The 26,592-nt window shown below is 39.1% G+C and overlaps 1 protein-coding gene across 2 annotated transcripts in view; it reads left to right on the top strand.

The window, feature by feature from the left end:
* rtel1 (regulator of telomere elongation helicase 1) overlaps positions 1 to 26,592 on the top strand; it is a 38,001-nt gene that overhangs the window by 2,688 nt on the left and 8,721 nt on the right. For both annotated transcript variants that reach the window (XM_030056525.1, XM_030056527.1), the window contains exons 2-24: positions 654 to 852; positions 2,256 to 2,349; positions 2,934 to 3,015; positions 3,691 to 3,751; positions 4,221 to 4,296; positions 4,842 to 4,926; positions 6,072 to 6,137; positions 8,164 to 8,305; positions 8,471 to 8,509; positions 8,708 to 8,783; positions 9,443 to 9,540; positions 9,765 to 9,820; positions 10,996 to 11,067; positions 11,159 to 11,240; positions 14,066 to 14,198; positions 14,707 to 14,820; positions 20,059 to 20,099; positions 21,809 to 21,894; positions 22,066 to 22,143; positions 22,395 to 22,472; positions 24,161 to 24,307; positions 24,576 to 24,691; positions 26,467 to 26,590. In XM_030056525.1, coding sequence (XP_029912385.1) covers positions 654 to 852; positions 2,256 to 2,349; positions 2,934 to 3,015; positions 3,691 to 3,751; positions 4,221 to 4,296; positions 4,842 to 4,926; positions 6,072 to 6,137; positions 8,164 to 8,305; positions 8,471 to 8,509; positions 8,708 to 8,783; positions 9,443 to 9,540; positions 9,765 to 9,820; positions 10,996 to 11,067; positions 11,159 to 11,240; positions 14,066 to 14,198; positions 14,707 to 14,820; positions 20,059 to 20,099; positions 21,809 to 21,894; positions 22,066 to 22,143; positions 22,395 to 22,472; positions 24,161 to 24,307; positions 24,576 to 24,691; positions 26,467 to 26,590 — 2,145 coding nt within the window. The remainder of the gene's footprint in view (positions 1 to 653; positions 853 to 2,255; positions 2,350 to 2,933; positions 3,016 to 3,690; positions 3,752 to 4,220; positions 4,297 to 4,841; positions 4,927 to 6,071; positions 6,138 to 8,163; positions 8,306 to 8,470; positions 8,510 to 8,707; positions 8,784 to 9,442; positions 9,541 to 9,764; positions 9,821 to 10,995; positions 11,068 to 11,158; positions 11,241 to 14,065; positions 14,199 to 14,706; positions 14,821 to 20,058; positions 20,100 to 21,808; positions 21,895 to 22,065; positions 22,144 to 22,394; positions 22,473 to 24,160; positions 24,308 to 24,575; positions 24,692 to 26,466; positions 26,591 to 26,592) is intronic.

The raw sequence follows: 26,592 nt of genomic DNA on the forward strand, positions 1-26,592 counted from the left end.
CTAAGTTAATTTACTGCAGTAATTCTTCTCTAAATAGTTAGAAAATGTGGTTAACACCCAGTCGTGCATGAAAAAAGAAAACACTGTCATATACCGTGAAACCGTTATAATTTTGAAAAATACCGTGATATACATTTTTGGTCATACCGCCCAGCACTAATTTATCCTGTGACTTCCATCAGCAGTCACATCATCAATAAACACTAGTGACCCAGTTCCACTGGCAGCCATACATGCTCATGCCATAACACTGCCTCCACCATGCTGGACAGATGATGTGCTCTGCTTTGGGTCATGAGCTGTTCCTTTCATTCTCCACACTTTGCTCTTTTCATCATTCTGGTACCGGTTACATCTTCGTTTCATCTGTCCAGAGAACCTTGTTCTAGAATCAGGCAGGATCTGGATTGGAGGGGACTGGTTACGACAGGTTGGAGGATCAGCATGGGATGAATGAATCTAGGTGCTAACTGCTTTTGGAGAGAAAGTTCAATTAGTAGGGAGCAATGCTACCTTTGGTACATTCATTCCATATGAGAGATTCAAACCCATTTGGGCTGGCCTCTGTAGCCAGTGATGAACAGGTGATGAAATGCTGCATTCCCTTTTGAAAGGCAGAATTAATGTGTTTCTCTGGTTGCTTTTTTTTTCAGAAGGTGAATGGAGTTCTGGAGAGTCCTACAGGCACTGGGAAAACCCTGTGTCTGCTATGTGCCACCCTAGCCTGGCGAGAGAACTTCAAAGACACCATTTCTGCTCGCAAGATAGCAGAGAGACTGGGCGGGGCAGAAATGTTCCCCAACACACCCCTGTCCTCTTGGGGGACAGCTGCCACAGATGGTGACACACCAAGTATGTTCATGTCACATTTGGCAGCTGTTTCATTGTGCTTTAATGGCTATGTTAACATGCACAGAGTTCCTTACTACTCCACCAAGTTCTGGGTTGGAGCATATATCAGAACTGGATTATTCTGACCCAAGTAGGCTTAAACTTCAGTCACAAGAAACTAAGTTAAAGGACAAGTTTTCTTTTTTGGAACCTAGGCCCTATTTACAGATTATTTGGTATCATTTTCAGACATAGAGACAACATTTCAGACATCACTTCAGTACTGATTCTAGTATCGATGTGCTTCAATCTCCTGCTTGGCTGCAAAAGTGGTCAGTGGGCAGTTGTAAATCGTTTTGAAAAACAAAGTACAACCATCCTCTTCCACCAGTTCCTACTCCCAGCTTTCATCCACAGTTAACTGATCCTAAGTCCTGCTCTCCTTAGGCTACATATACACTGAGTGCGTTTACATGCACACCATATTCCTGTATTATTTGTAATATCCGCAATATTCTGGTCACGCACCAGTCATGTAAATGCGCACCGAACCCGATTAAGGTCATATTCCAGTTGGAGAGAATTCCGAATCAGACCCCTGGCATATGCCTGTTGCAGCAGAAATATTGTGCCATGTAAACACCGTAATTGGAAAATGCCTCATACCGGAATATTCAGTTCAGCTCGATTTGCAAGGAATCCTGGGGAGTCTTTGTTGCTATGGTTACTGCAAGCGGGGAGAACGACATGGTGAACGACATGGTGAACAGCATGGCGAAAAGCAGCCAGAGCCAGCATTTTTGGAGTGAGGAGGAGAAGACAGTCTGCCTTCAGCTGATGAAAGACTTAAATATCATGGAGTATATTAATGGGAGAAAACAAAGAATTAGTGACAGCTTCTTCTTCTTCTGTATTTCCGGCAGACCAGATACCTATACTCGTATTGCTGCCCCCCGCGGCTGAGTGTCGCATTACATAAGAGAGTGGAATACACTGAAACACAGGAATATGCCAAGTAACATGTAAACGGAATATTCCAGTTGCCGCAGCGCATAAAAACATTCGAAAAATTACCTTAACCGGAATATTGACCTCAGTCAGAATATGGTGTGATCTGACAGTATATTGGTTTGAAAACTCCGTGGATCCATAGCATTCTGGGTGGGCGGATGCGTGTGTATGTGTGTTTTAATCACACAGACAAAACATTATAATGAGCCCTACATACCTTTTGTGTGCTCTCATCTTCTTAGCTCTCACATGCCCTGGGTTACACCATCTGATGTTCAGAAATAGTGCAAGTCCCCCACCTTTGCTTTTGCTGCATAGTTTAGAATCCCTGTTATCCCTTACAGTGGTGAATCTCAGGAAGTTCACATTATGGCTTTATAATGTTGAAGTATTTTGTTCTCTTTGTCTGCCAGCCTTCTACACAGATGTTCCCAAGATCATATATGCCTCCAGGACACACTCTCAGCTCGCTCAAGTTATCACTGAGCTAAAGAGTACTTCATACAGGTGAACACTGCTGTCTTGAAAGAGTATTAGAATATCCTCATTGCTTGTGCTAGACTTTGCATGTTAATGTGTATGATGCAGGGTTGTCACAATACCAGAAATTCAGCAGACGATTCTCAATACCCGTTTCAATACCATGGTTAAAAAGAAAAGAAAAGAAAAAATCCCATTTAATTCAACATACACTCCTTTAGTAAATTCTGTTGAACTTTCAAGTGTTTATTTCAAGTATTTAAAACACTAAGTCAACTGTTCTTAAACAATAACTTTTTAGATTGCACATAATTTCAATTGCAGTATCCAGCAGATACATGAGAAAAATATGGAAATCTAATTTGGCTAATACATAATTACTAAAAGAAACATTATGGGACACCGGAAACCGTCTGTTTAATGCTAGTGCTACTGATGAAGTAGTCTGGATTTCTACTTGTCCTCAAATAGTATTAAAATTGACTTGTATCAAGCTAGGCCTCAACAAGCTTTAAGACAGAAAGATGACCACTTGTGGAAAATTTCCTTTGTCTTGATGATGCATGCTTAGTATTTTTTTTTTTCTGTTTCCCCTCTGCGTGTTAATTTAGGCCCAAGACATGTGTATTAGGATCAAGAGATCAGTTGTGCATCAACCCTGAAGTAATGCGTCAGGAGAGCGTTCACATCAAGGTACAGGAACTGCAGCATGGCTGATTTGTACGTCTTTTGAGTTGGATTTGTCTTTCCATTCCATTTCCTTTCCATTCCTGCATCAGTTCTTAATAAAGTGAACAGCTGGTAGTGTACATATCCAAATCTTCAGATTCTGTGCATTTTGTCTACAGCTGTAAACTAAAGATTTGATCAAGTAAAGCGACAATACTCCTATTGCCTTGACACTTTTTGAACATATGTAAACCCTGGTATTTTGATTGTATAGCACATTTTCAGCGTCATGAATGGAAACTGTTCATATTCTCAACCACTCTGTACTGTCCTTTTTTTGGTATTTTATTATTTGTTTGTATTTGACACATATAGTAAATATTTTCTTTCATGTAACACATTTCATTTGGTGTGTACCGGGGCTGCATGCTATGGACAAAATTTCATACCATTTCAAAACAGCATAATAATACCAACAGGATGTAGAAAATGCAGTTACGGCACAAAATATTGTTTTGATCAGAACAGACCAATCATTGTCTTATGCTAACTCTAATGCAATGACGATGTAATGTTAAGCCCTAATATGTACTTACAATTGTTTAGTACTAGTGCCCATGTGCACTATCCTTATTTCTATTTTTCTTTGCTGTAATGACTCAATATTCCCATGGGGATCACAAATTTTCTATTTTCAAGGTTCATATGTGCAGGGCAAAGGTGTCCTCCAGGTCGTGTGTCTTCTACAGTAATGTTGAAGGTAATGTATGAATGCCTGAATACACCAGATTCAAAAATGTATTGAAACTTCTCATGAAAAAGTTTTAAATTTCTTTTCTTTCCCCCTGCATTTATTGTTTTTTAGGGATTCCATAGCTATCTCTAGATGCAAAACATAAACATTTCTGTGATTCCAATTTTTAAAGCGTAGTGTATATTTTGATAATTTGTATAATGTGGAGCATTTATTTATAGTGATTATATTTGTGATCAACCAACATGATTTGTGGATTCACCTGTTGTGGCCACCTGTGCTGTTGCCCCACCCACAACAGTGGCCATAACTGTTATCATTTGTAATTGTTATTAAAAAAATTTAATTTAACAACTCAAACAAAGGAGAGTTGTTTGTTTTGTGAAGATATCTTGCTGAGGAACCAGGAAGTCACACTCATGATCAAGTTTCAAGTTCAAGTTCGGTTTTATAATCCTATCCTTATTTTCCTCAGAGAAGAGCACTGACAAAGAATGTGTGAATTCCATCCTGGATGTGGAAGACCTGGTTAAATTTGGTAACAAACAGAGGTCTGTATTTTTTCCCTAATGATCTGTGCATAAGGAATTCATACATAACTATATATAACTAATATTGTTAATGTCTCTGGCAGTAGAGTTTGTATTTGTGTAGAAAATGCTGTCTTCTTTCTTGATTATGGCTGATTTTCTTAATTCTGTTACCCCATCTGTCTTATCTTCCAACACCATGTTTTTTCTAATTGTTTTCTACTGTTATTACACTTTTATTATCACTTTACTGCATGAAAAATAAAAGAATACAAATTACATAACATGAAATCAAAATACCCATTGTCAGCTATCCATGGTTACAGATGTAGATGATATTTAGTGAAGTGAATGTTTAGATGTATTGACTTATTGTATTGTTTGCTCATCCCATCATGACGGGTGCATGTGTCTATTACATGTGGCTGATTGTTCGTATTTTTGGGACTTTTTATGTCCTTGGTATGGCTTTGATGTCCAAAATAAACTGTCCCACAGAGTGGATGAAATGTCTTTAAATTTTGTGTGTAACATTTACATATTCATTGATAACCTATTTTCTTTAGGGCCTGTCCTTACTATCTGTCCCGTTCATTGAAACAGCAAGCAGACATCATATTCATGCCTTATAACTACCTTCTGGACCCAAAGGTGAGTTGACTTCCAGTCTCAGTTTGCTGTAAATAAGAGCCATGGCTTCATTCCGCTGTTAAATTCTCAGTTTTGGTGAAATTACAATGTGTCCAGAAATATCAAGAGCTCAGTAAGAACTGCTCTACAGAGCCTGGATTCTGAGCATAAACAAGATGCATTAAACCAACTCTTCAGAACTGATGAGTGCTAAACATCAAAGATGATTCTTGTTACTGTCCCACGTAATTTGTTTTTTTTCTTTTGCCTTTACCAGTGGAGTTGGACGGGGTTATGTTTTTGCTCTGTTTGTTTATTTGTGAGCAGTTATTAATGGATTTGCACAAAACTGGCAAGTTTAGCCATAGGCCAAGAAAGAGTTGATTAACTTTTAATGTTGATTGGTCAGAAGGGGGTGAGGTGGTGGGCGTTGCTGACCACTGAAAGGCACATAAAGCCGTATAACTTCCCAACAGATTCACGTAACGGCAAAATTTTTTTTCGAAAAGTTGGTCATGGGGTAAGAGAGAGTTTATTATGCCAACTCCAGCAAAAGAAATACTTACTAAATCAACCACACACACGTAGCTGTTTAAACAAAAACCATTACCTTGAATTAAAAGCATGTAAAGGAAGAATTGATGAAGAAGTTTAATTTCATCAATTATGTGACATGGAAATGGCATAATTGAGAATATATCGGGGAGGTACACATTCTACTGAGTGACATCTTTCTAGTCATAAAAGTTAGATTTTAAATGTTTGCAGTATTTTGATTTGCATGAAATTTGTTTAGGGAATGTGAGAGTGAGTTCCATGAGTTGGCAACTCCATAAAGTCATCTATACATTATTTTATTCAAACAAGCAACGGAACACATAATTTATTTACACAAGTAAATAAAATATAATAATAACAATTAATTACTAGAAAAAAACACCAGTGTTTTCACTGAGAAAATGGGATTAATACTTGATTCGGCATTGATACAAGTACTACACATTATTGGTGCTGCTTATGTGTTCACTTTAGTACACAAATAGACAATGTGGAGATCATGGTAACATCAGCATTATTGTAAAATGTATATTTTTGTCACCGTTGTTACACTCTTAACCAATCCAGAGAGCCTGTGCAAGTATTCTTGTCCTGTTTTCACTTGACAGAGCCGCAGAGCACACAATATCGAGCTGAAAGGGGCAGTGGTCATCTTTGATGAGGCTCACAATGTGGTAAGACATTCTGTCTACATCTACATAGACACTACATCTCCTTGATATGTTTGCAGACTGTGGAGGTTAATTAAAGTTAATTGATGGGCACCTCCATCAGTCTTGGTTTCTCTGGACGAAGGTGAATTTTCCAGTAAGACCCTAAACATGCATCAAAGCTCTGCCAGGTGTATTGGAAGTCCGAAAAAGAGCAAGGAAAGCAGACCTCCAGTCATCAGACCATAAACACACTAGTTTTGTAATAAGATGGAGATTCTGTAACAATTAGTGGAATTGATGCCAGGCAGTGAAAGCTGTGATTAAGGCAAACAATGGATCTACCCTACCCTAACCTAATATTGAGAAATTTTGACTTTCAGTGAATACTAACATGCTTTTTTGGTTTTATTAGTAGAAAATAATTTAATTTAATGTAATTTTAATAATGTATTTTTTTTTTAATAAAAAGTTGCATTGATAAATGATGAAACAAAGGAGTTATTTATATTTGACTCAAATGTTTGGACCCTACTTCCAGAGAATTTCGTCAGCATATGTGTGCATCAGTGCATCCATCCCATGCTTGTGAACGTGTTATCTCAGGAGCGCCAAGTGGAGATTTCTTCAAATTTGGCACAAACGTCCACTTGGACTCAAGGATGAACTGATTAGATACTGGTGCCAAGGTCAACACTTTGACCTTACAAAACATGTTTTTGCCCATAACTCATATGCTAATTATGACAAAGTTTCACACAAATGTCTGATAGGATAAAATGATGAGGTGATGACATAAGGTCAAAGGTCAACTTCACCATGACACTTTACTGACTAGTATTCAACATCATTAACTCAGGAAGAGAATGGGAGATTGTTACCATATTTCACATTTGGTCTGGGTGCCCCCCTTGAAACTGCTGTGATTGTATGTAGATCTTCTGATCTTGTAGATCTTCTGTGCAGGTTGAAGTTGAAGCATCCACGTTTTTGAATTTGTAGCTTCTTTACAGCAACATTCATATCTGAAGCATTATCTACTATACTAGCTACAGCTTAGTGTTCTATCTGTATCAGCTTTGTTGGCCAAACACATGAACACTTTTTGAAACTTTTTGTTTTCTTAATGAACTTACACACTAATAGACATACAGCAGAACAAGAACTACAAAGCTGAGGCAAGGGGAAACACAATGAATAACAAGCTAGATAACAACAAAATATATAATTTTTCAATTATACTTGACTAGGAGAGCTTGCTTACATTTGTAGCTGAGAAAATAATATTGGTGATGAGCAAGGACTAAAATGCTGGAGACATGATGAGCTAATTGAAGGCAGGTATTAGATGAATTAAGTCACTTTGTTCATAGAACAGTAAAACAAATCATGTCACGGTCACTGTAGTAGTAATGATTTTCAATGATAGGTTATGAAAAACCCAAGAATGTGCATTTAACACACCATTCATCAGAAAATTTACCAGTGAATTGTGCTGCCATAGTGTTTGATTGGAATCAAAACCTGCACAATCGGCAGTGCCTTTATGGCATTGGAGATTTCTTATCAGTCTGGGCAGGAGTGACTGGCCTTGTCAGTAATGACAGAGTGATCTTGTAGATGGCAGGATTCTTCAGGGAAAAAGAGCTTCTCAATGTCAGTGTGGCTGGTTTTAAAGGGATAGTTACCCATTTTTTAAAATGTGATATTATTTAGTTTCCCCCCTAGCTATTATGTAGGGCAGTAGTGGTGCTCTCTTGCTCTTATTGTACTGAGTGCTGGATACTGGTCAGATTTTTTAAAAGAATGTTAGCTCGCGGGAAGTCCAGCTCAATGGCAGGAGGCTAACCGTTAGCATTTGGAGCATCCAGCCAGTATCCAGCACTCAGTAACAATGAGAGGAAGAGAGCACCACTACTGTCCTACAGAACAGTTTGGAGGGAAGCAAAATTATATGAAATGTCAAGTTGTGAGCAGAAATATCTTTCTCATGTTGTTAGCAGAAAATAAATCATGTGGTTGTCTACCATGTTGTTTCTTCTGTCTGCAGGAAAAGATGTGTGAAGAGTCAACATCATTTGACCTGACTCCCTATGATCTGGCCTCAGCCATTAATGCTGTGGACAAACTGCTTGTAGAGCAGGCTAAAGATGCTGTATCTGAAGACTTCAATGCAGAAACCCTCAACTCTGGTTAGAATTCATTTCTATTGTTTGATGTTGTACAGCATATCAGGTGCACAATGAAAATTGGGGGACTTTGATTCATTGCATTCGATTGGGGAAAAAAAGAATGCTTTCTTAAGGGATCTAAGAAAAAAATTAATATTTATAGCTTGTAATGTTTTTTTGTTGCAGGTTTAAAAATGGAAATCACCACCATTGCTAAAATAAAACGTAAGTTTTTTTTTTTTTTTTTTTTTAATGAATGAGAAAAGTATTACCTCGTAATTATTGTTGCATTAGAATGGTACATTGTGCTCTATGACATGGATTTTATTTGTGATGGAGCTGATAATTAATATGTTGCCTTCATTTGTAACATCCATGTTCTCTGGGATCATTTTTTTATCAACTCACTTTCTGGTTTTCTAGAGATTCTCTTGGATCTGGAAGCTGTCATCGATTCCTACGATGTTTCACATGGCACAGGGATCACCAAACCTGGAAGGTAAACTAGATGGTGCTATTAGATAATCAGCAGGGTTGAATGCCTTTCAATATTCTTATTGTTAGTTGTGGTCCATTTATGACTACTTAACCCATCTTTATACATTGCAATAAACCATTTTGCAAAATTTGTGAGTGAAATAAAGATTACACAACATATAATCAAAACCTCTCAATTTTACCTTGATTTGAATTTTTGCTTGAAAACACCCAGCTTTAATGTTTTGCTTCTGCAGCTAACAAAATCTTCACCATTCATAAGCCATCAAACTGATAATTTGTTGTGCCAGTAGAGAGACTGTTTCACTGCGCTCAATTTCAAGTCTTCAAAACACAACCATGCTGTTGCTTTTAGGAAAACTAATGTTGATGACTTGGTGTGAAGAAAGTTTGAAATCTCTTAAAGTTAATTTTCATATCATAGTGGAATGGATGATAACCAGTGGCTGGATAAAAGGGAGGAAAAATGATATTGGAGTTCTAAAATACAACTGCTTGCCTTGGGAAAGATTAGCACAATCTAACTATACACATTTTGTGGATACAAGGCTAAACATGCAAAATCACTGGCATGATCCTATAAAACTCAGTTCAAGATTTTGAAATTCATTTTTCTCTTTGTGTCTCCCTCTCTCCGTCTTCTGACACATGCACACACAGCTTCATTTATGAGCTATTTGAGAGGGCTCACCTGAACTACGACACCAAGACAGTCATCTTTGAAGCTTTGGACCAGATCATTAGCTACTTGTCAGGACGTCAGTATTGCTTTTTGTGCACATTTTGCATGTTTTTGTTGATATGATTTTCTGCTATATTTTACCAACTCAGCATATATCCCTCTTCTGATGCCCTGATATGACATATAGTGAACTGTATGCTTTGGACTTGCTGTGTTCTTATTTTATTCAGGGACTCTGTGTATATACATTACTAATTTACATCAGGAAATTGGATTTGGAATATATATGCTTTTCAACAGAGACAACAATATTCATGAACACAAGTGGATTGCAGAAGCTGGCTGACATCATACAGGTAGGCCTTGCGATAGTTTGCTTTAATTACCATAAACAGAAGAAACCATCATTGAAATTACTTATTGAATGGTTGGAATTAATTATCATCCTTCATCTCATGCTAGTGGTATCATTAAGTGCTCAAAATCAAGACCATATTCCCATAACTTGATTGCTTCCTGTGCCACTACCCATCCCCTTTATCACAACCTGAAATTGAGAGCTCGAGAAGTCAAATTGAGAAGACAAAAAAGTAAATAGTGTGCATGAATTAGGATTTCATGACCTCGATTTCGTATTTGGTAGACACAATTTAGGATTTTGTGCACTCGAATGAATTGTGGCAACATCCACTTTACAAGAGCTGAACATTCTACCATTAAATCTTTAAAAAATCTATAATTTGATTTGCTTAGAATTAGGGGTACAAAGGGGTGGAACATTTCTGGTAAATTTCCGGAAACTTTCCAGACACTTTCGATGGGAAGTTAAGCTGGGGAATTTTGGAAATTTTGTTTTTTGCCTCTTAAATAGCTACTGTGTAAACACTTTTTGACTTATTTTTTCTAGTTAAACTTTAATACCATAGGTCAAATATATTTACCCTAATCATATCATCAAAACCTCCTTGACTGGATGTCGTCTGTGGGCTCAAATGTAGGCCGAGTCGTGTGGCCTCAGTCATCCTGCTGCAGTGTGCAGGACTCTAGAAATGATCTGTGCATGGGTTTGAGGAATGCACGGTGCAGGGCAGAAATTCAGCTGAATTTGCATTAAATCTGCTTGTTTTAACCAGGATTATGCTGCAAGATGTTTTTTTTCAGCTACATTGAAGTTCCCTCTTATAGGCTGTAGTTTTACAAATTTCCAGTTTATTCCTGCAAATTGGTGTTAATTCCCATGGAAAGTTTCCAACTTTGAAAATTTCCCAGAATTTTGCAACCCTACGTAGAATTCAAGTACCTTACTCCAGAGCAAGCTGAATAATTAAAACTTTTAAAGGTGTTTAGTGATGCTCTGATGAGGATTTTGAGACCAATTACTGATTTTTCTCTCCCAGCCAATAAAAACAGAGGGTGCACTCAGTGTCCCAGTGGATACTTGTAAAGTTTTTAAATGTTGGATTGTTGGAGGGGATGCATTAAATTTGATCTGGTTAGAATGAAGGCAGTCTCATGTTTACTTTTGTTGTAGCTGGTGTTCTGCGGTGAGCCAGAAGAGGCGAAGAAAGGAACATACATGCAGTCCAACACTGCTCAGTTCAAGGTTGGTATTTTTCAATGGCATGACCATGCCACTAGGAATTATTTTGTATCTCTCAGTGGCATCAGCTATTCTGTATGGTTGGCTCCTGCAGGTTCATATCCATCAGGACACCAGCCATCACAAGAAAAAACAAAACACAGATATATGGGCTACATCTTCATCTAACAAGCAAGGTAAATGGACACACAAGGGGTTTGGCAACCTTTCTAAGGACATTTTTGTTTCATGTGTATTCCAAGTTGCTAAGCCTAGCCTTTTTGCTGTTTTTTCACTTTATTTTTCTCTTCCAGCACTGCCCTACTGACACTGTCACCTCTGTGTTTAAGGTCCTCCCCCACTCAAAATGTGTTTTTCTTATGTTTATGTCCAGTTAAATGTCTGACCCAGCTATTCTGACTTGCATCTGTGCAAAGTTTGTCACTAAGGTGTTTTCACACTCCTCTAATGAAAGAAGAGGTGACTATGCAAACCCCTAAAGTCCCAGATTCAGATGTACCCCAGGCCAGCTAGAAATAGAAATACCATGGCCAATCCCATCAACTTTCCATGTCAGTAGCAACAGCAACCCGGCCGGCCACACTGACAGCAACCCGGCCAGTTGCTGTCAGTGTGTTCAGAGCTTTCCCACACTGGTGTTTAATTTTCCAAAAAGCAACAAGACCAACTTCATGTCTTCTTTAGATGACCAGTGTTAGTGTGAGATAATACACACTTCAGGTCTTACTCTTTTTTTGGTTGTTGCTGGGATCCAATTTGCCAAAATGCCTAGAATGTTTCAAAATTAAGTTTTCAAGCTGGAACAGCACCAGTTCCTTGTCAGTTGAAAAGGTGTGTAAGGCTAAAGGAGACTAGATACCTTCACCAGACTGTGAAGGTACACTATATTTCCAAAAGTATTCACTCAGCTATCCAAATCATTGAATTCAGGTGTTCCAATCACTTGCATGACCACAGGTCTATGAAATCAAACACCTAGGCATGCAGACTACTTCTACAAGCATTTGTGAAAGAATGGGTCGCTCTCAGGAGCTCAGTGAATTCCAGCATGGTGCTGTAATAGTAATGTAATAGGATGCCACCTGTGCAGTAAGTCCAGTTGTGAAATTTCCTCGCTACTAAATATTCCACAGTCAACTGTTAGTGGTATTATAACAAAGTGGAGGCGATTGGGAATGACAGCAACTCAGCCACGGAGTGGTAGGCCACGTAAAATCACAGAGCGGGGTCAGCGGATGCTGAGGCACATAGTACGCAGAGGACGCCAACTCTCTGCAGAGTCAATAGCTGCAGACCTCCAAACTTCATGTGATCTTCAGATTAGCTCAAGAACAGTGCATAGAGAGCTTCATGAAATGGGTTTCCATGGCCGAGCAGCTTCATCCATGCCTTACATCACCAAGTGCAATGCAAAGCATCGGATGCAGTGGTGCAAAGCATCGCCACCACTGGACTCTAGAGCAGTGGAGACGTGTTCTCTGGAGTGACCAATCACGCTTCTCCCTCTGGCGATCTGATGGACGAGTCTGGGTTTGGCGGTTGCCAAGAGAACGGTACTTGTCTGACTGCATTGTGCCAAGTGTAAAGTTTGGTGGAGGGGGGATTATGGTGTGGGGTTGTTTTTCGGGAGTTGGGCTCGGCCCCTTAGTTCCAGTGAAAGGAACTCTTAATGCTTCAGCATACCAGCCCTGCGTTCCAATACTCATACTACCATACTTTTTAGTAGGGAAAAAAAAGATTTAGTGTGTCCCAATACATAGTATGTCAGATGCAGTATACAAGAGTACCAGGATGTTCTACTACATCCGGTCAGATTTCGCAGTATGGATTTCAGCAGGCTGCTCTGGCCATTGTGACCCACAATCCTTTGCGCAGCGGATGTTACGTTGCACTGACTGAGTTGCGTGTACAAGCCACGCCCACATACGGACGACAACAAAGCACACATATCGCACAAAACTCGCTCAGTGACAGCAGAAGCGACAGGAAGACAGAAGATAATAAATATGACAGACAACAGTGCAGTATGAAACAGCTCCGCCATTTTGACAACAACATTCAAATTTGCCGCTACAAACGGCGGCAGAAGTGAGCAAGAGGGCCGGACTTCAGGGACGATGTATGTAGTGTGTCCCAATAGTATGCATATGCATGCATATTTCATACTAAACTACATACTTTGTAAGGGCAGCTGCAGTACATACTAAAAGTAAAAAGAATGCGATTTGGAACGCAGGGCAAGACATTTTGGACAATTTCATGCTCCCAACTGTGTGGAAACAGTTTGGAGCGGGCCCCTTCCTCTTCCAACATGACTGCGCACCAGTGCACAAAGCAAGGTCCATAAAGACATGGATGAGCGAGTTTGGTGTGGAAGAACTTGACTGGCCTGCACAGAGTCCTGACCTCAACCCGAGAGAACACCTTTGGGATGAATTAGAGCGGAGACTCTCTTCCAACGTCAGTGTCTGACCTCACAAATGCACTTCTTCCTAAACCTTGTGGAAAGCCTTCCTAGAAAAGTTGAAGCTGTTATAGCTGCAAAGGGTGGGCCGACATCATATTAAATCCTATGGTTTAAGAATGGGATGTCACTCAAATTCATGTGTGTGTGAAGGCAGACGAGCGAGTACTTTTGGCAATATAGTGTATCTTACATGTGATTGATGAAGGTTACAACATCCGTTTGCTGTTTAGAGCAAACTGTATCTTGACGTGGTTGGGACATTAAGTGATACAAATGAGTAACAGCCACTGTAATTGTAATCTCGATTAACAAACAATTAATTGTGAGCCCTACATAAGATGTTCATGTGGAAAAAAAAAATCTTCCTGTTTTTACTGAAAGTTGCAAATCCCAGCTTGACTGAGGAGCACTTGGTCCTCTCAGCAAACTTTATTTTATTTATTTATTTTTTCAGTTTTAATAATTTAATTGTAAATGACTCACTGGCATCTGTTCTTTGTGTGTATGTGTCTGTGTAATTCCTCTTCATTTTAGGCAACATCCTAAGTTATTGGTGCTTCTCGCCTGGGTTTAGCATGCAGGATCTGGTGAATCAAAGTGTGCGCTGCATCATTCTGACAAGTGGTACCTTGTCTCCTCTTTCCTCATTCACCTCCGAGATGCGGATGTAAGTTTGTTTGTCAGTCTCTGTCACTCCTTAAAGCAGTTGTGCCTGTAATAATCCAATCCTGTTAGACAGAACATTACATTGCTTTGTCAATATATGGGGTTGACATGGTACAAATTTTACAGATGGAATCTGGAGACCATTTGCTCCATGTCATCCCCTTTCTCTCCCATGTCTTTCCTGTCTCTCTCTACTGTGACTGTCAAACTATTAAATCAGCCACTGCTGATTTAATAGTTATTACGCAGTTTAATTATTGATACTTACTGTAGTTTTTGTTGTCTTGATTGATACTATTAACAATAGTGAAGTCCAGCATAAATTATAGTCTGTTGGCAGCTTTGCTACTGAATTATTGGTACCTGTGTTGACGTTCAGACATCCTATCACTTGAACCCCATTAACTTTTAATTTGATATATCAGCATGGAAGAAACATAGCAAATTGGCTGCTAGTAAGACTTCTGGATACTAAACGTGTTTATGCCTCTGCTGTTTACCGTTCTCAGCCCCTTCCCTGTCACCCTGGAGAACAGCCATGTGATTCAGAAAGACCAGATCTTCGTTAGCATTGTTGACCAAGGGCCAGATGGGGTGAGGTTAAGTTCAGCATTTGATAGGAGGTGGGTAGTATTGTCAACTATATATCACTGCATTTATTTAGGTGTGAGTAATTGCATATTAGTCACAGAACATAGAACAAAGAAATGACCAAATGGTGTTCTCATACCTCGATGGATTAAGTCCTTATGTCCTTGGATTCTTTCCTTGGATTCCTCGGAAAGACAGAAAAGTTTTGGGTCTTTGTTTCCGCTTCCACCTGCCCTACAGAACATGTTTCCTCAGGAAAAGTGTGAGGCAAAAACAAAAGCGGTTGGTGAAATACCGAGCTCAGAAGCAATTGTACAAACTTGTACAAATCATTAGGATGATAAAAAATGCGCACTTTCCTCTTCAAATAAGAATGGACAGTTTAAGAGACCAATAAGAAGGTGGTCTCATTATCTCCCACCCATTTTCCACATAAACAAGGGACCTTTTTCAAGGCTTTTCTACTATGCACATTAGGGATGCACATGGTTAACCGTTTAACTGTTAACCGATAACAGTAACTCTAACGATTAATACTAACGGTCAATTTTGTTTTTAAGCTACGTAATTCAATCAACTCATGGGGGCGTGTCGACAGGTGCAACACATGCCATCACGTGCTTTCCATCACAGCCCACTTTACAGCGAAGATGAAGAGAGCAAAAAGGTGTACGCAGTGCTGTTTGAGATGAGAAAAATCCTGATATTTTGTTGTTTTTGTTCATTTGGTTGATGTTTATTTGGCTGTTTTTGCACATTTAAAAATAAATAAATAAAGCCCATGAGAATTTTTTTGTCACGGCACTTTTGAATGGGTCACAGTACTCAAAAAAATAAAAATAAAATAATAGGGGAGGCAACCGCCATTCCGACATCCCTCCAATCTATTATTAAAAACTCCTGAAACGGGAAATATAATATGTCTAGTACACGTATTAATGTAACTCGGGCTAGTGTGAAACATGTTAGATTCATGTCTGAATCTCAGGGATCACTGACTGTAAGCAGAAACACAGTGTCAGTGACCTGTCACAGCAGCCAGCTGGAGCGCAGCTCTCCATTGAGCCCGTGTGTCTCCATGCACGCTGGCATCATATGCAACATTAATATTACAGATATCAATGACGGCTCTGCAGATGACACCTGAAGTCACTGACTAATTCCAGTCTCCTTCGTGTTGTACAGTAGGGGAGGGTGTGTATCCTTGTATGCAATTACGCACAAAACACACATTACATTGAATGTTATTTTTTTATCTCCAGACACGTCGCGGGTCGTCCAGGTTTACAGTAAAATTGTTCGGAATGAAGCCGCATCATCCAGATAAACATTGAGCTCCATCAGAACTGTTTAAAAATCAGATTTCAGAAGCTCAAACTTTATTTTGGAAATGAAGCAGAACACACAATTAAAGAAATCACCAGCGCGCTCGCTCTCGACATAATTTAAAAAGCAATAGCAGACGATTGAAGCCTACAGTACTGTTAATTATATCTAAAGCTTGTAGCTTTTTTTTTTTTTTTTTTTTTTTTACATTTTAGATGAGTAATTCTAACTATTTGCTGTCATTGTAAATCTGCAGTTCAGCACCGGACAGCGCCGAGTCAGTGACTCTCTGGGCCCTATCTTGTGCCACTCGCTATCCGCTGCCACTACCCGCTACCCGCAAATTGCGGATTTAGGAACTTCCACTATCCCTAAACGGTATCTTGCGCCACCCGCTATCCGTTATGCCGACTCGTCATTTGCGCCTGGAGGTGTGTCTGTGGGAGTGTTTAATGCGCTATCCCTAAAGTTGCTATCTTGCGCACACACTTTAGGGATAGCGGATAGCGGGTGGTCCTGACCACCCGCTATCCGCTATCCCTAAAGTTTGGGCTGTTACGAGAGCGCGCCCAGGCGGCTTCAATGCGCGCCCCGACGGAGCCTCACCACGCACACGGTCGGACTGATACCGGGACTCATATAGACTGTTTAGAGGAAAGACTGTTTTAATTGGACACTATTGCCAGCACGTTTTATTGTTTTATCATAAGCCAGCAGCTGTGCTATAGCCTATTTTTATTTTTAATATTTTATTTGCCCAATCTACCTTGTCAATAAATTAGTTTACACATAGTTCCACCTCTGCCTCTTGTGTGTCTGTGGGATTTTACTCAGTACAATCAGTACAATCTTGTGACACGTCCACTTGGACACATGTGGCTCCACCTCCCGAATTAACTCGCCTATAATATAATATATAATATGTATATATATAAAGCCAACTTGCTTTAGCCTCAGTAGAAGCCCTGAGAAAATCTACCTCCCTCTCTCCATCGCGGGTTTAGGATTTAGGATTTAGGATAGCGCAGTCTGCCCTTAAAGGCAATGGCACCTGGCACACTGATTGGTTTAACTGGCGTAACGCCCAAAACACGCCTATGCATAATATAGCGGGTAGCGGAGGTGTTTTGCGGATAGCGGGAGGTGCACAAGATAGCAACTTTTACGGGGGAACGCCTCTTCCTAAATCCTAAATCCGCAAATAGCGGGTTTAGGGAGTCTGGCGCAAGATAGGGCCCTCTGATTCCAACCTTTCCTTACATGGAAAGCCTTGTCGGAATGGTGGGACGTTTGTGTGTCGGAATAGCGGTATTTCGGGATGGTGATATGTCTAAATGGTGGTATGTCGGAATGGCAGCATGTCGGAATGACGGAATGTCGGAATGGCAGCATGGAAGGGCATTTAAATCTTATCGGTTAACGGTTATTAATCGTTAAAGGGCGTCGGTTAACGGTCATAAAAAAAATCCAAAATGTGCATCCCTAATGCACATAGGAGAAAGCCTGGGAATTAAGTTTTGTTTTTACACTTTCATATTTGGTTTCTTTAGGCTCACACTGCCTTAGTCAGTGGGAGCCAAGGCCTATCAACAAGTCAGAGGGATTCACAAGTATTGGACAAAATTTTGGTAATATGTCATACCACTAGGCCTGTCACGATAACAGATTTTGCTGTGCGATTAATTGTCTCAGAAATTATTGCGACAAGCAATTCAGACCATTCTTTAAACTTATATTATGATAATAAAGGCATAATGATGCAAGTACACCCTTTCAAAGAGAAATAAACATTTATTCAACAAGAATATTTAAAAATGTAAACAAGAAAATTTAAATATCCAAAATAAATAACACGTAAAAATACCAACATAAATAAATAAAGACCCTATGAATACAAAAAAAAGTTGTATTTGGTTTTGGAAGAAGTTCCATGTCGTTCTCGTTCGCTCTTTTCTCCGCCTCGTCTCTACTTCACAAGGATCGCTGTGTGTGTGTGTGTGTGTGTGTGTGTGGCCCATAGCCCTGCACCCCCCACAGAGACAAAGACACTCAATGACAGGAGCGTTCCCTCCGTTCATTCCACTAATGAACCAGCTCACCTCGTTGACAGACGACGCACGACAGTGAACGCTCTTGTCGTCTGGTCTCTTTGGTAGAGAGAGACGAGGAAAACAAACACACATAAATGTGGCAATTAAAGTTACCGACTTCATTTAAATTTACTGTGCAATTAACCGACTTATCGCATATCACGACAGGCCTACGTGCCACAAAGCTGAAGATTGTAGTAGGGAGGGGAGTTGAAACAAATTTGATTCCATTTCCTGTAACTTCAGCTAAACAAGATGGACTTATCTGTTCTTTCATATTTTACCCTTTACAGTATTCACTCCAGATGAATGCATGAAGAAACAGCTGAATATGAGTCCAGACAGACTATGGCTGCCATGTTCACAGAATTTTAACTGGCAGTTAATATGGATACATATAATTACAAATATCGATTGGTCTTTTTTTTCCGTCCACACTATGGAGATGGGGTGGTACATACTGCCTGCAGTATAATTCCTACTACAGTAGGTATCTCTAAAAAGTGACTGACAACAACAGAGTCACAAATCATCCTTAAATAATCATCATGAATTAAAATCATAGAGCTTAATCTCTTTGCTTAGTAGTTATTTGTAGAGATCACTCTGTTTCAAACGTAAAAAAAAAAAGTTTAATGAATGTTACAATAAAGTAAAATTACAATACAAAAAAATTGTTTGCATCCCCCCAGCCACATTTGTTAGATTTCTTTTGACTGATTAAAAATGATTTTATGAGAAGCCCAGCCAGTGACAATAGATGGAAAATAATGCTTCAGGGTTTTACTCATATTGTGGTATTTGCTACTCCATACGACTGTAATAAGGCCCCTGAACCTCCTCCCTGTTGCAAAAACGAGTGCTATATTGGGAGTGTGCTCTAAAATGAATTAAATGGATTTAGCCCAGCACGCAAAATGATTTTGAGCAGTGACCTGAACCTGAAAAAAATGTTTTAAATGTATGTTTGTTTAGGATGCATTCTCTTTACCAGCCCTTTTGCTTGTAACTAGTTGACCTACCTTCTTGCTTTATCATTATGCCGCAACACCCCTCTGTGCTGTATGGTGGCTGTTTTTTCTTTGCACATCTTATAGGAAAATCTGTTTCACCACTGAAATTGTGTTGTTTGCTAGGCCAGGTCCCCTTGCCACCCATGCAGCAAATACCGCTACATGGATGAGAATCCAACTTTCACTGAAATGGCAGATAATTGGCCAAGAGCAAATGTGCACAATGACACTGACCAAAATCCCAGGATGTGTAGCTCTAAAAATTCAGAGTGCTGCAGCTTTGTGTGTGATTTCTTGGCATAAAACTATTAATTAAACTAATAAAATAAGTTAGAATTCAACTTATTGAAACTGGAATTAAATTGACTATTTTTAATGAGTTTGCAAAAAATATCCCATGACCATGGGACCTGCATCAAGTACAAAATCATCCCTGGAAATACTCAAAACTGAATTTACAGCTTTTGGATTATGGCATTATCTAACTCTGTAAATGTGTGGCATGTTATTGTAATTATTGTATGTTATTTTAGTTGCTTTAAATTTGGCTGTGTGCAGTATAACACATGCCAATGCCTAAATGCAGCCTTGGAAGAAATTGTCGCTTGATTCTGACTAAAGCAAGTAGTCTATTGCTTAGAAAATGTCCCAGTGAGAAACTGGATAGAAATTAGGCAGTCCTTATCAGTCAGCTAATGACTTTAAAAGTGACTGAACTCATAAACTTCATTGCAAGAGGACTGCTTTGGGCTTAAGTCTTGGTGCACAGTCTAGTAGGCTTCAATCACAGAATTTAAATACTGATAGATCTTAAATGATCATTTTTTTCCTTGTGTCATAGGTTTGTCCCTGAAAATATGGCATCTTTAGGCAACACTGTTGGTAAGAAACACTTTATCTCCCTAATGTTATACAACAGTTCTTGGCTACTTTAAGCTTCTCAAGAAAATATTTTCCTGTTTAAGATTTCCTCGGAGAAGAAGCTGCACATGAAGCTGCATTAAGCAATATTACATGCATTTTTTTCTGTTATTTTCTGGTTTGAGCTTTCTAAATTTTTGTATCAGCCTCTTCACACCCTCGCCATTAAGGCTGCAATTAACAACTATTTTGATAGTCGACTAGTCATCGATTATTGAAATGATTAGTCAGCCAGTTGGATAATTAGCTGACTAATTATAGCTAGTTGGATAATTAACTGCACAGTAACTAAATGGCTATTATTTAAATATAAAGCTTTTAAATTTACTTGGAGATTCTTTTGAGCATGTGCTAACTAACAATAAAGGCAATATACAACCAGTGACAACTTTATTAGGTCTACCTATACAATCTTATGCAATCCAGTCAACCTGCTCTGCCATAAAGTTTACTTTTATCATACCTATAATGCTCAGGTTTTCTTTTTGTCACCTTAATAGAGGTGTTCATTCAATTCTGTATTCTACTTAGCTCATAGTTAGTGGTGCTGTTGTACTGGACTGCATTTTATTGAGAGGTGTTTCTACTATTCTGTCCCCCTCATGTATATAAATAGGGAGGACAAAAAACTTGAAACACCTCAATATAATGCCACTTCAACTTCATTCAAAGCCTCTCTGAAACCAAACATTCTGCAGATATCCAAACTTCAGATCAGTAGTGCAAGTGCTTCTGTCACTGCAGTCAACACTTGAAATTTAGCTCAGGTGCCTCCCATTTCTCTTGACGGTTGCTGAGATGTTTCTCCACCTTGATTAGAGTCCACCTTTGGTAAATTAAATTGATTGGACATGATTTGGAGAGGCACATTGACAACGCATATCAGAGCAAAACCCAAGCCATGAGGTCCAAAGGAACTGCCTGCAGAGCTCAGAGACAGGAGTGTTGCAAGAGAGAGACTGGAAAGGCTGTGGAGAGAGAGAGGGGATATGTGGATAACATGTACCAAAGGGCTTGGTTTGGATTGGAACCCAGATCACTGTGGTAATGACTTGCGCTTGATATGATGAACCACCATAGTGTTCCAAAAGAAGATATTTAAAAATTTACTACTTTTCAGGCCCAGCAGGATTGTCTGTGTCCTGTGCTTAAGATGAACCTTTGTCTTTGTTACTTTTGGAGTTGTTCATCTTCCACGCCATCACCACATACAAAACTGGGAAAAACGTGTTTGCATTGCAGTCAGGTTTTGATTGCAGTACCCAGGAACATGAGCAAGGAGGTCTTTACCATTACAAAGTCCTGTTGGACTGTGAGAAAACACAAAATATTTTCTTACCTTGGGAATCTACTTGCAATGTTTTTAGTAACACCCTTAAATATAATCATTAGGCAAAGAAAAATAATTTAGATCGATTTAACAGGAAAAAAAGAGGTTTATGCAACCAGGCACGGATTCTGAAGACATACTTGAGAGTAATCACGATCATTGCTAGTAAGTAACTAAGCATGATTTAACTTCAGTCTATTATTTCTGAAGATGGTGACGATTAGATTGAGTTTTTTCTTTATGTTTCGATAGTATGTCAATGCATTCAACACTTAATGTCTTCATATGTCCTATTAATGTGTTACTGATTGCCTTCTTGATGAAAATTTTTTCTCCTCAGCCAACATGAGCCGTGTGGTTCCTCATGGTCTGTTAGTGTTTTTTCCCTCTTACCCAGTGATGGAAAAAACATTGGAGTTCTGGAGAGTGAGTTGAACTAATTGAAAAATCACAATTACACCCCATGAACTTTGTTGTTTTGTTCCAATTCATTTCTAATTTTAATTAAGGGACTGACACTATTCTGATTTAATGGATGACTTGTGTAGATTCTGAAAGCTGTGTACAGCTAACACACTGTATGTGGTCTTTCATTAGGCAAATGGGCATGCAAGCCGCATTGACACCATAAAGCCAATGTTTATTGAACCAAGGGGAAAGGGCACCTTCACAGAGGTCAGTACAGCCTTATATTCATGTGCGTAGCAATGGAACTTTTATCTGCACCACTGACATCTTTTCAAAATGCCTTAGGCAACTGTGTTTATTTGCACAGAGGTACGTCATGGTCCCTGATTCTTTGGTGGCCTTGCAATACTTTTTTAGCTGGCCAAAGCATGTGTAGGCCATATTTTGTTGTGGAGGTCACATTTTATAATTTCCTTCTCCAAGTGACAACTGAGTCTTGCCTCCCTGTCTCTTTTTAGGTTATTGATGGATATTACAGCAAAATCAATGACCCAGTATCCAAAGGAGGCAGCTTCTTTGCTGTCTGTCGGGGAAAGGTGAGGCTACTGTAAAATGTCTTTGTTACATTATCAAAATTAAATGCTCGAAAAGATCCTAAATGTAGTTTAATAGCGTTGTTGTTGTTTTAATCTAAAAGTCTTTTTATCTTTATATTTCATTCTGATATTAGAACATGGCCAGTGAATTACAGATATACCACAGAGATAACTGTTTGGCATACAGTGTGGTGTTGTAATCAACTCCACCTAATCCAAGATTAAGTCTTTAGCTCGACCAGAATATATCAAGACAGAGTCTGGCCAAAGACCACAGGAGGGTGAGATTGAGTCAAGAGAAAGACCATCAGCAAGAGTCCCATTCATGACTGTGATCAAAATTTATACTATTTCTGTTGTCAAACTTCTAAATCGTACTTTATTTTGGATTATTAGAAGAGAAAGCATTGTTTAGAAAATACAAACTGATGTACTCAGTGACAGTAGGCAGTCCTTTTATGTAAAACAGTGGTGCACTGGTCCAACCCAGTCCTCAAGGGACCCCAGTCCTGCAGGTTTATGTTTCAGCTCTGCTCTTTCACACCTGATCCATTTAAGGGTTTCATGCTGATTGGTTGAAACAGATCTACCTGAACAGGCTGTGCATGAAGGTGCATGGGCCTTAATTGGGTCAGCTGTGCAGGACCCTAAGCCTAAAACATTGCAGTTCCATTTCACTGACCTTTTGAGATGCAATACAGCAGGCAGAATGAAATGCAACGGTGCCAACACCTTACTGCTGCTGAATCATGACACCAAATTGACACATCAGTCACTGAAGGGGGAGTTATACAGTATGTAGCCTTATAAACTGTATGATGATACAGTATGTGATCCTTATGCTGTTAATAAACAGGCATTAGTCCATAATGTATGGAAAAAATATGTATTTGAAATGTAAAGCCTGCTGACTTGCGCTAGAAAATAAGTAGTAAGTAGTAACTGACACAGTGCCCTCAAAAATTGCAACAGATTTAACTGCTGTCACCATCCGTGTATGAAGAACATATCTTGGCATTTCTGCCCTATGGTGTGTGCGAGTGGTGGTAGGCCAATGAACATTCCTACTTCAAACATTGGTTAGAGTTGATAAATGGCCAGTGAGGTATGTACAGATTTGTCTTTGGCCAAGTTTTGTTGAAAGTTCATGAGATGATCACAGACAAACAATTTTGCCTGTCAGTTATCTATACACCGCTCTTACGCAGGAAGGTCACCATATAGTCCACACTATATGTTGCTCCCACAAGTTTTGTGAGAGTTGGATGAGCTGCTTAGGACCAAATTTACAGTAGCTGAAAATCCCTGGGTTTAACATATTTTTAAAATAAATCTTACCCTTTAAATTAAATTTGTTTTTCAATTGATACATTTTTATTTCACTAACAACTACGATGTCAACTAAGATGTTCATTAGCACACTGACACATTTACAGTGTGGCTGGAGTACTGTTGGAGTAGTTGTGATAAATGTGTTTCCTACACTGCATCAGCTATAAAGGAAAATTCAGCATTATAATTTAGCCTGAACATTTTTTTCATAAATCATTAGTGTCTATACAGGTCTAATCACCCTTATTGCCTAACAGCTAACATACAGCTTACAACACAAACACTGATGCAGTTCATGCAGACAGCCAATTTGTAGTTATCAATGTATTTTTTTTTTTTTTTTTTTTTTTGGTCAGGCTAGTGAGGGGCTAGATTTTGCAGACACCTTCGGCCGAGGGGTCATCATCACAGGCTTGCCGTTCCCCCCTAAGTTGGACCCTAGAGTGATTCTAAAGATGCAGTTCTTGGATGATATGTGCCGGAAGAAGGTTCCTGGAATGAAGGTAAGGTAGAAGTTCTTTGTGGGCTTTCTTTGTGCGGTGTGGCTAGAGGGTGTTTTGATGGTTTGTATATGTGATCTATGAATTATCTCTGTGTGTGTGTGTGTGTGTGTGTGTGTGTGTGTGTGTGTGTGTGTGTGTGTGTGTGTGTGTGTGTGTGTGTGTGTGTGTGTGTGTGTGTGTGTGTGTGTGTGTGTGTGTGTGTGTGTGTGTGTGTGTGTGTGTGTGTGTGTGTGTGTGTGTGTGTGTGTGTGTACACATGTACTTCCAGTATCTGTCTGGGCAGGTTTGGTATAAGCAGCAGGCTTTCCGTGCTGTGAACCAGGCCATTGGTAGAGTCATCCGCCACAGAGAGGATTATGGTGCCATCTTCCTGTGTGACGAGAGGTCAGACATTATGATGTCTTAAGACAATAATAGATTGTTTCACTGCTTATTCTAACACATTCTAAAGTGTTATCTCTATGGGCAGGGCTTTTCAACTCATTCTGACCCAGGGACTATCATCATCACTAAGAAACAACCTGGGGGCTGCTGTTGCTGTTGGGAGTGGGGTTACAGCATAGCAATAGCCCACTTAAAATTTAAGTTCACCTATCAGACAATAAATAAAAATATGGCTTCCAGTATTCAAACTCCATCTTATGGTCGGACCACCTGCAATACCTTCCCAGACCACCGGGGGGCAGAGACCACCAGTTCAAAACCCCTGTTGGGATGAAATCTCACTGTAGTGTGATGAACCAATTCAGTTTGATTGCTTAAGATATCATTATGTCCATGTTAAGGATAGTATGTGTTGCTTTTTAATATCAGTACTGCGTAATTACTATGAACAAAGAAGATCATCTTTGAGAAGACTGCCAGCCTCTGCCAACCTCTATACTCTGACTTATGTTGCCTGCTATCAATGGGTGTGAGTATTTGATTGAACTTTTATTTGGGTAACTACATTCAGTCAGAGAATGATTTTTAGTTTTTGGGATGATTCAGATCAATTTTATAAACCACTATTCAATTAATCGATTCAACTTCATTCAACCTTACATTTAACGTGCAATGATTAAAAAAAAAAAAAAAAATCCTCCCTGTTCCTTTGAAAAGTAAAATAACATATAACAGACCCCATTATCTAGCAACTTGTCCATCTGTCAGTTGTGATAGCCACTCGCTCAGCTTCACAGGGCGAACTCTTCACTTCTTTTGTAAGGTCTTGATACATTAACACCTTCATAAATAGGGAATACACTTTTCACAACAAAACTAGCAGCTAGAAATTTTGTATCTTAGCTCCAGCGTCTTTATCATATCACAGAATCCAGCATTTTTGACAACACTGTTATGGTTCAAATCAGTGCAGTGTTTCTTTGAGAAAAGTCAACAGGAGGGAATTTGGCTGCAGCCATGCAAGTGGAAGTAACAAGTTAGCACAAACTTGATTCAGGCTGACATTGCAATTCATTCTATCTGTTTCTTGTAGCCAGGCATTTTTTTTTAAAATCTACTTAATTTAAAATCTATTGATCAAGGCAATAAATGAATTGTTATAACCCTAGTACTACCCAATTAGATTTGGCTGGTCTTAATTTTGAGAAATGGTTGCAGAGACAATTGCACTGGCATGAGAGAGACGCTACGAATTGTCTTGACCATGGTTTTGTTTGTTAACAGTGATTGCTTATATTCAACTTTTTATTTTATAATGATATGCTGATGATTAAACATTTACTAAGAACCTTTAATATATACCTTTAATATTTCTAATTATGTTGCCGTTCCAAGCCATCATCTTTAGACAGTTTGTGGTATACATTTTTTATAAGATTTTTGTGTTCTTTCTTTCTTTGTTTCTTTCTGTCTTTGTTTTTTTTTATATGATGGATAGTAGTAGCATAGAAGGTTATGCAAGCCGACTTGTAATCAGAAGGTCACCGGTTTGATTACCAATACCAACTGACAAAATGTTTGTGTCTAAGTGATGCCCTCCCAACCGACATCAAGAGTGCCAGTCCCCATGTCAGACTGCTCTGAGGGTACAGCGGTTATGGGAAATGTTTTTGAATGTGAAAGTCACTGTTAGAAATGAGCGCAGTGTTGAAGTGATGTTTTTTGTGTCAATACAGTTTTTAAAAAATGATTTATTGTTAATTATTTTCCCACAGGTTTAAAAACTCAGGTGCCCGAGACCAGCTTCCATCATGGTTGAAGCCTCATTTGCGTCAGTATGACAACTTTGGGTATTTGGTCCGTGACGTCACTCAGTTCTTCAGGGTTGCACAGAAATTGGT

Source organism: Myripristis murdjan, chromosome 7, assembly GCF_902150065.1.
Source record: "Myripristis murdjan chromosome 7, fMyrMur1.1, whole genome shotgun sequence".
Taxonomy (NCBI): Eukaryota; Metazoa; Chordata; class Actinopteri; order Holocentriformes; family Holocentridae; genus Myripristis; species Myripristis murdjan.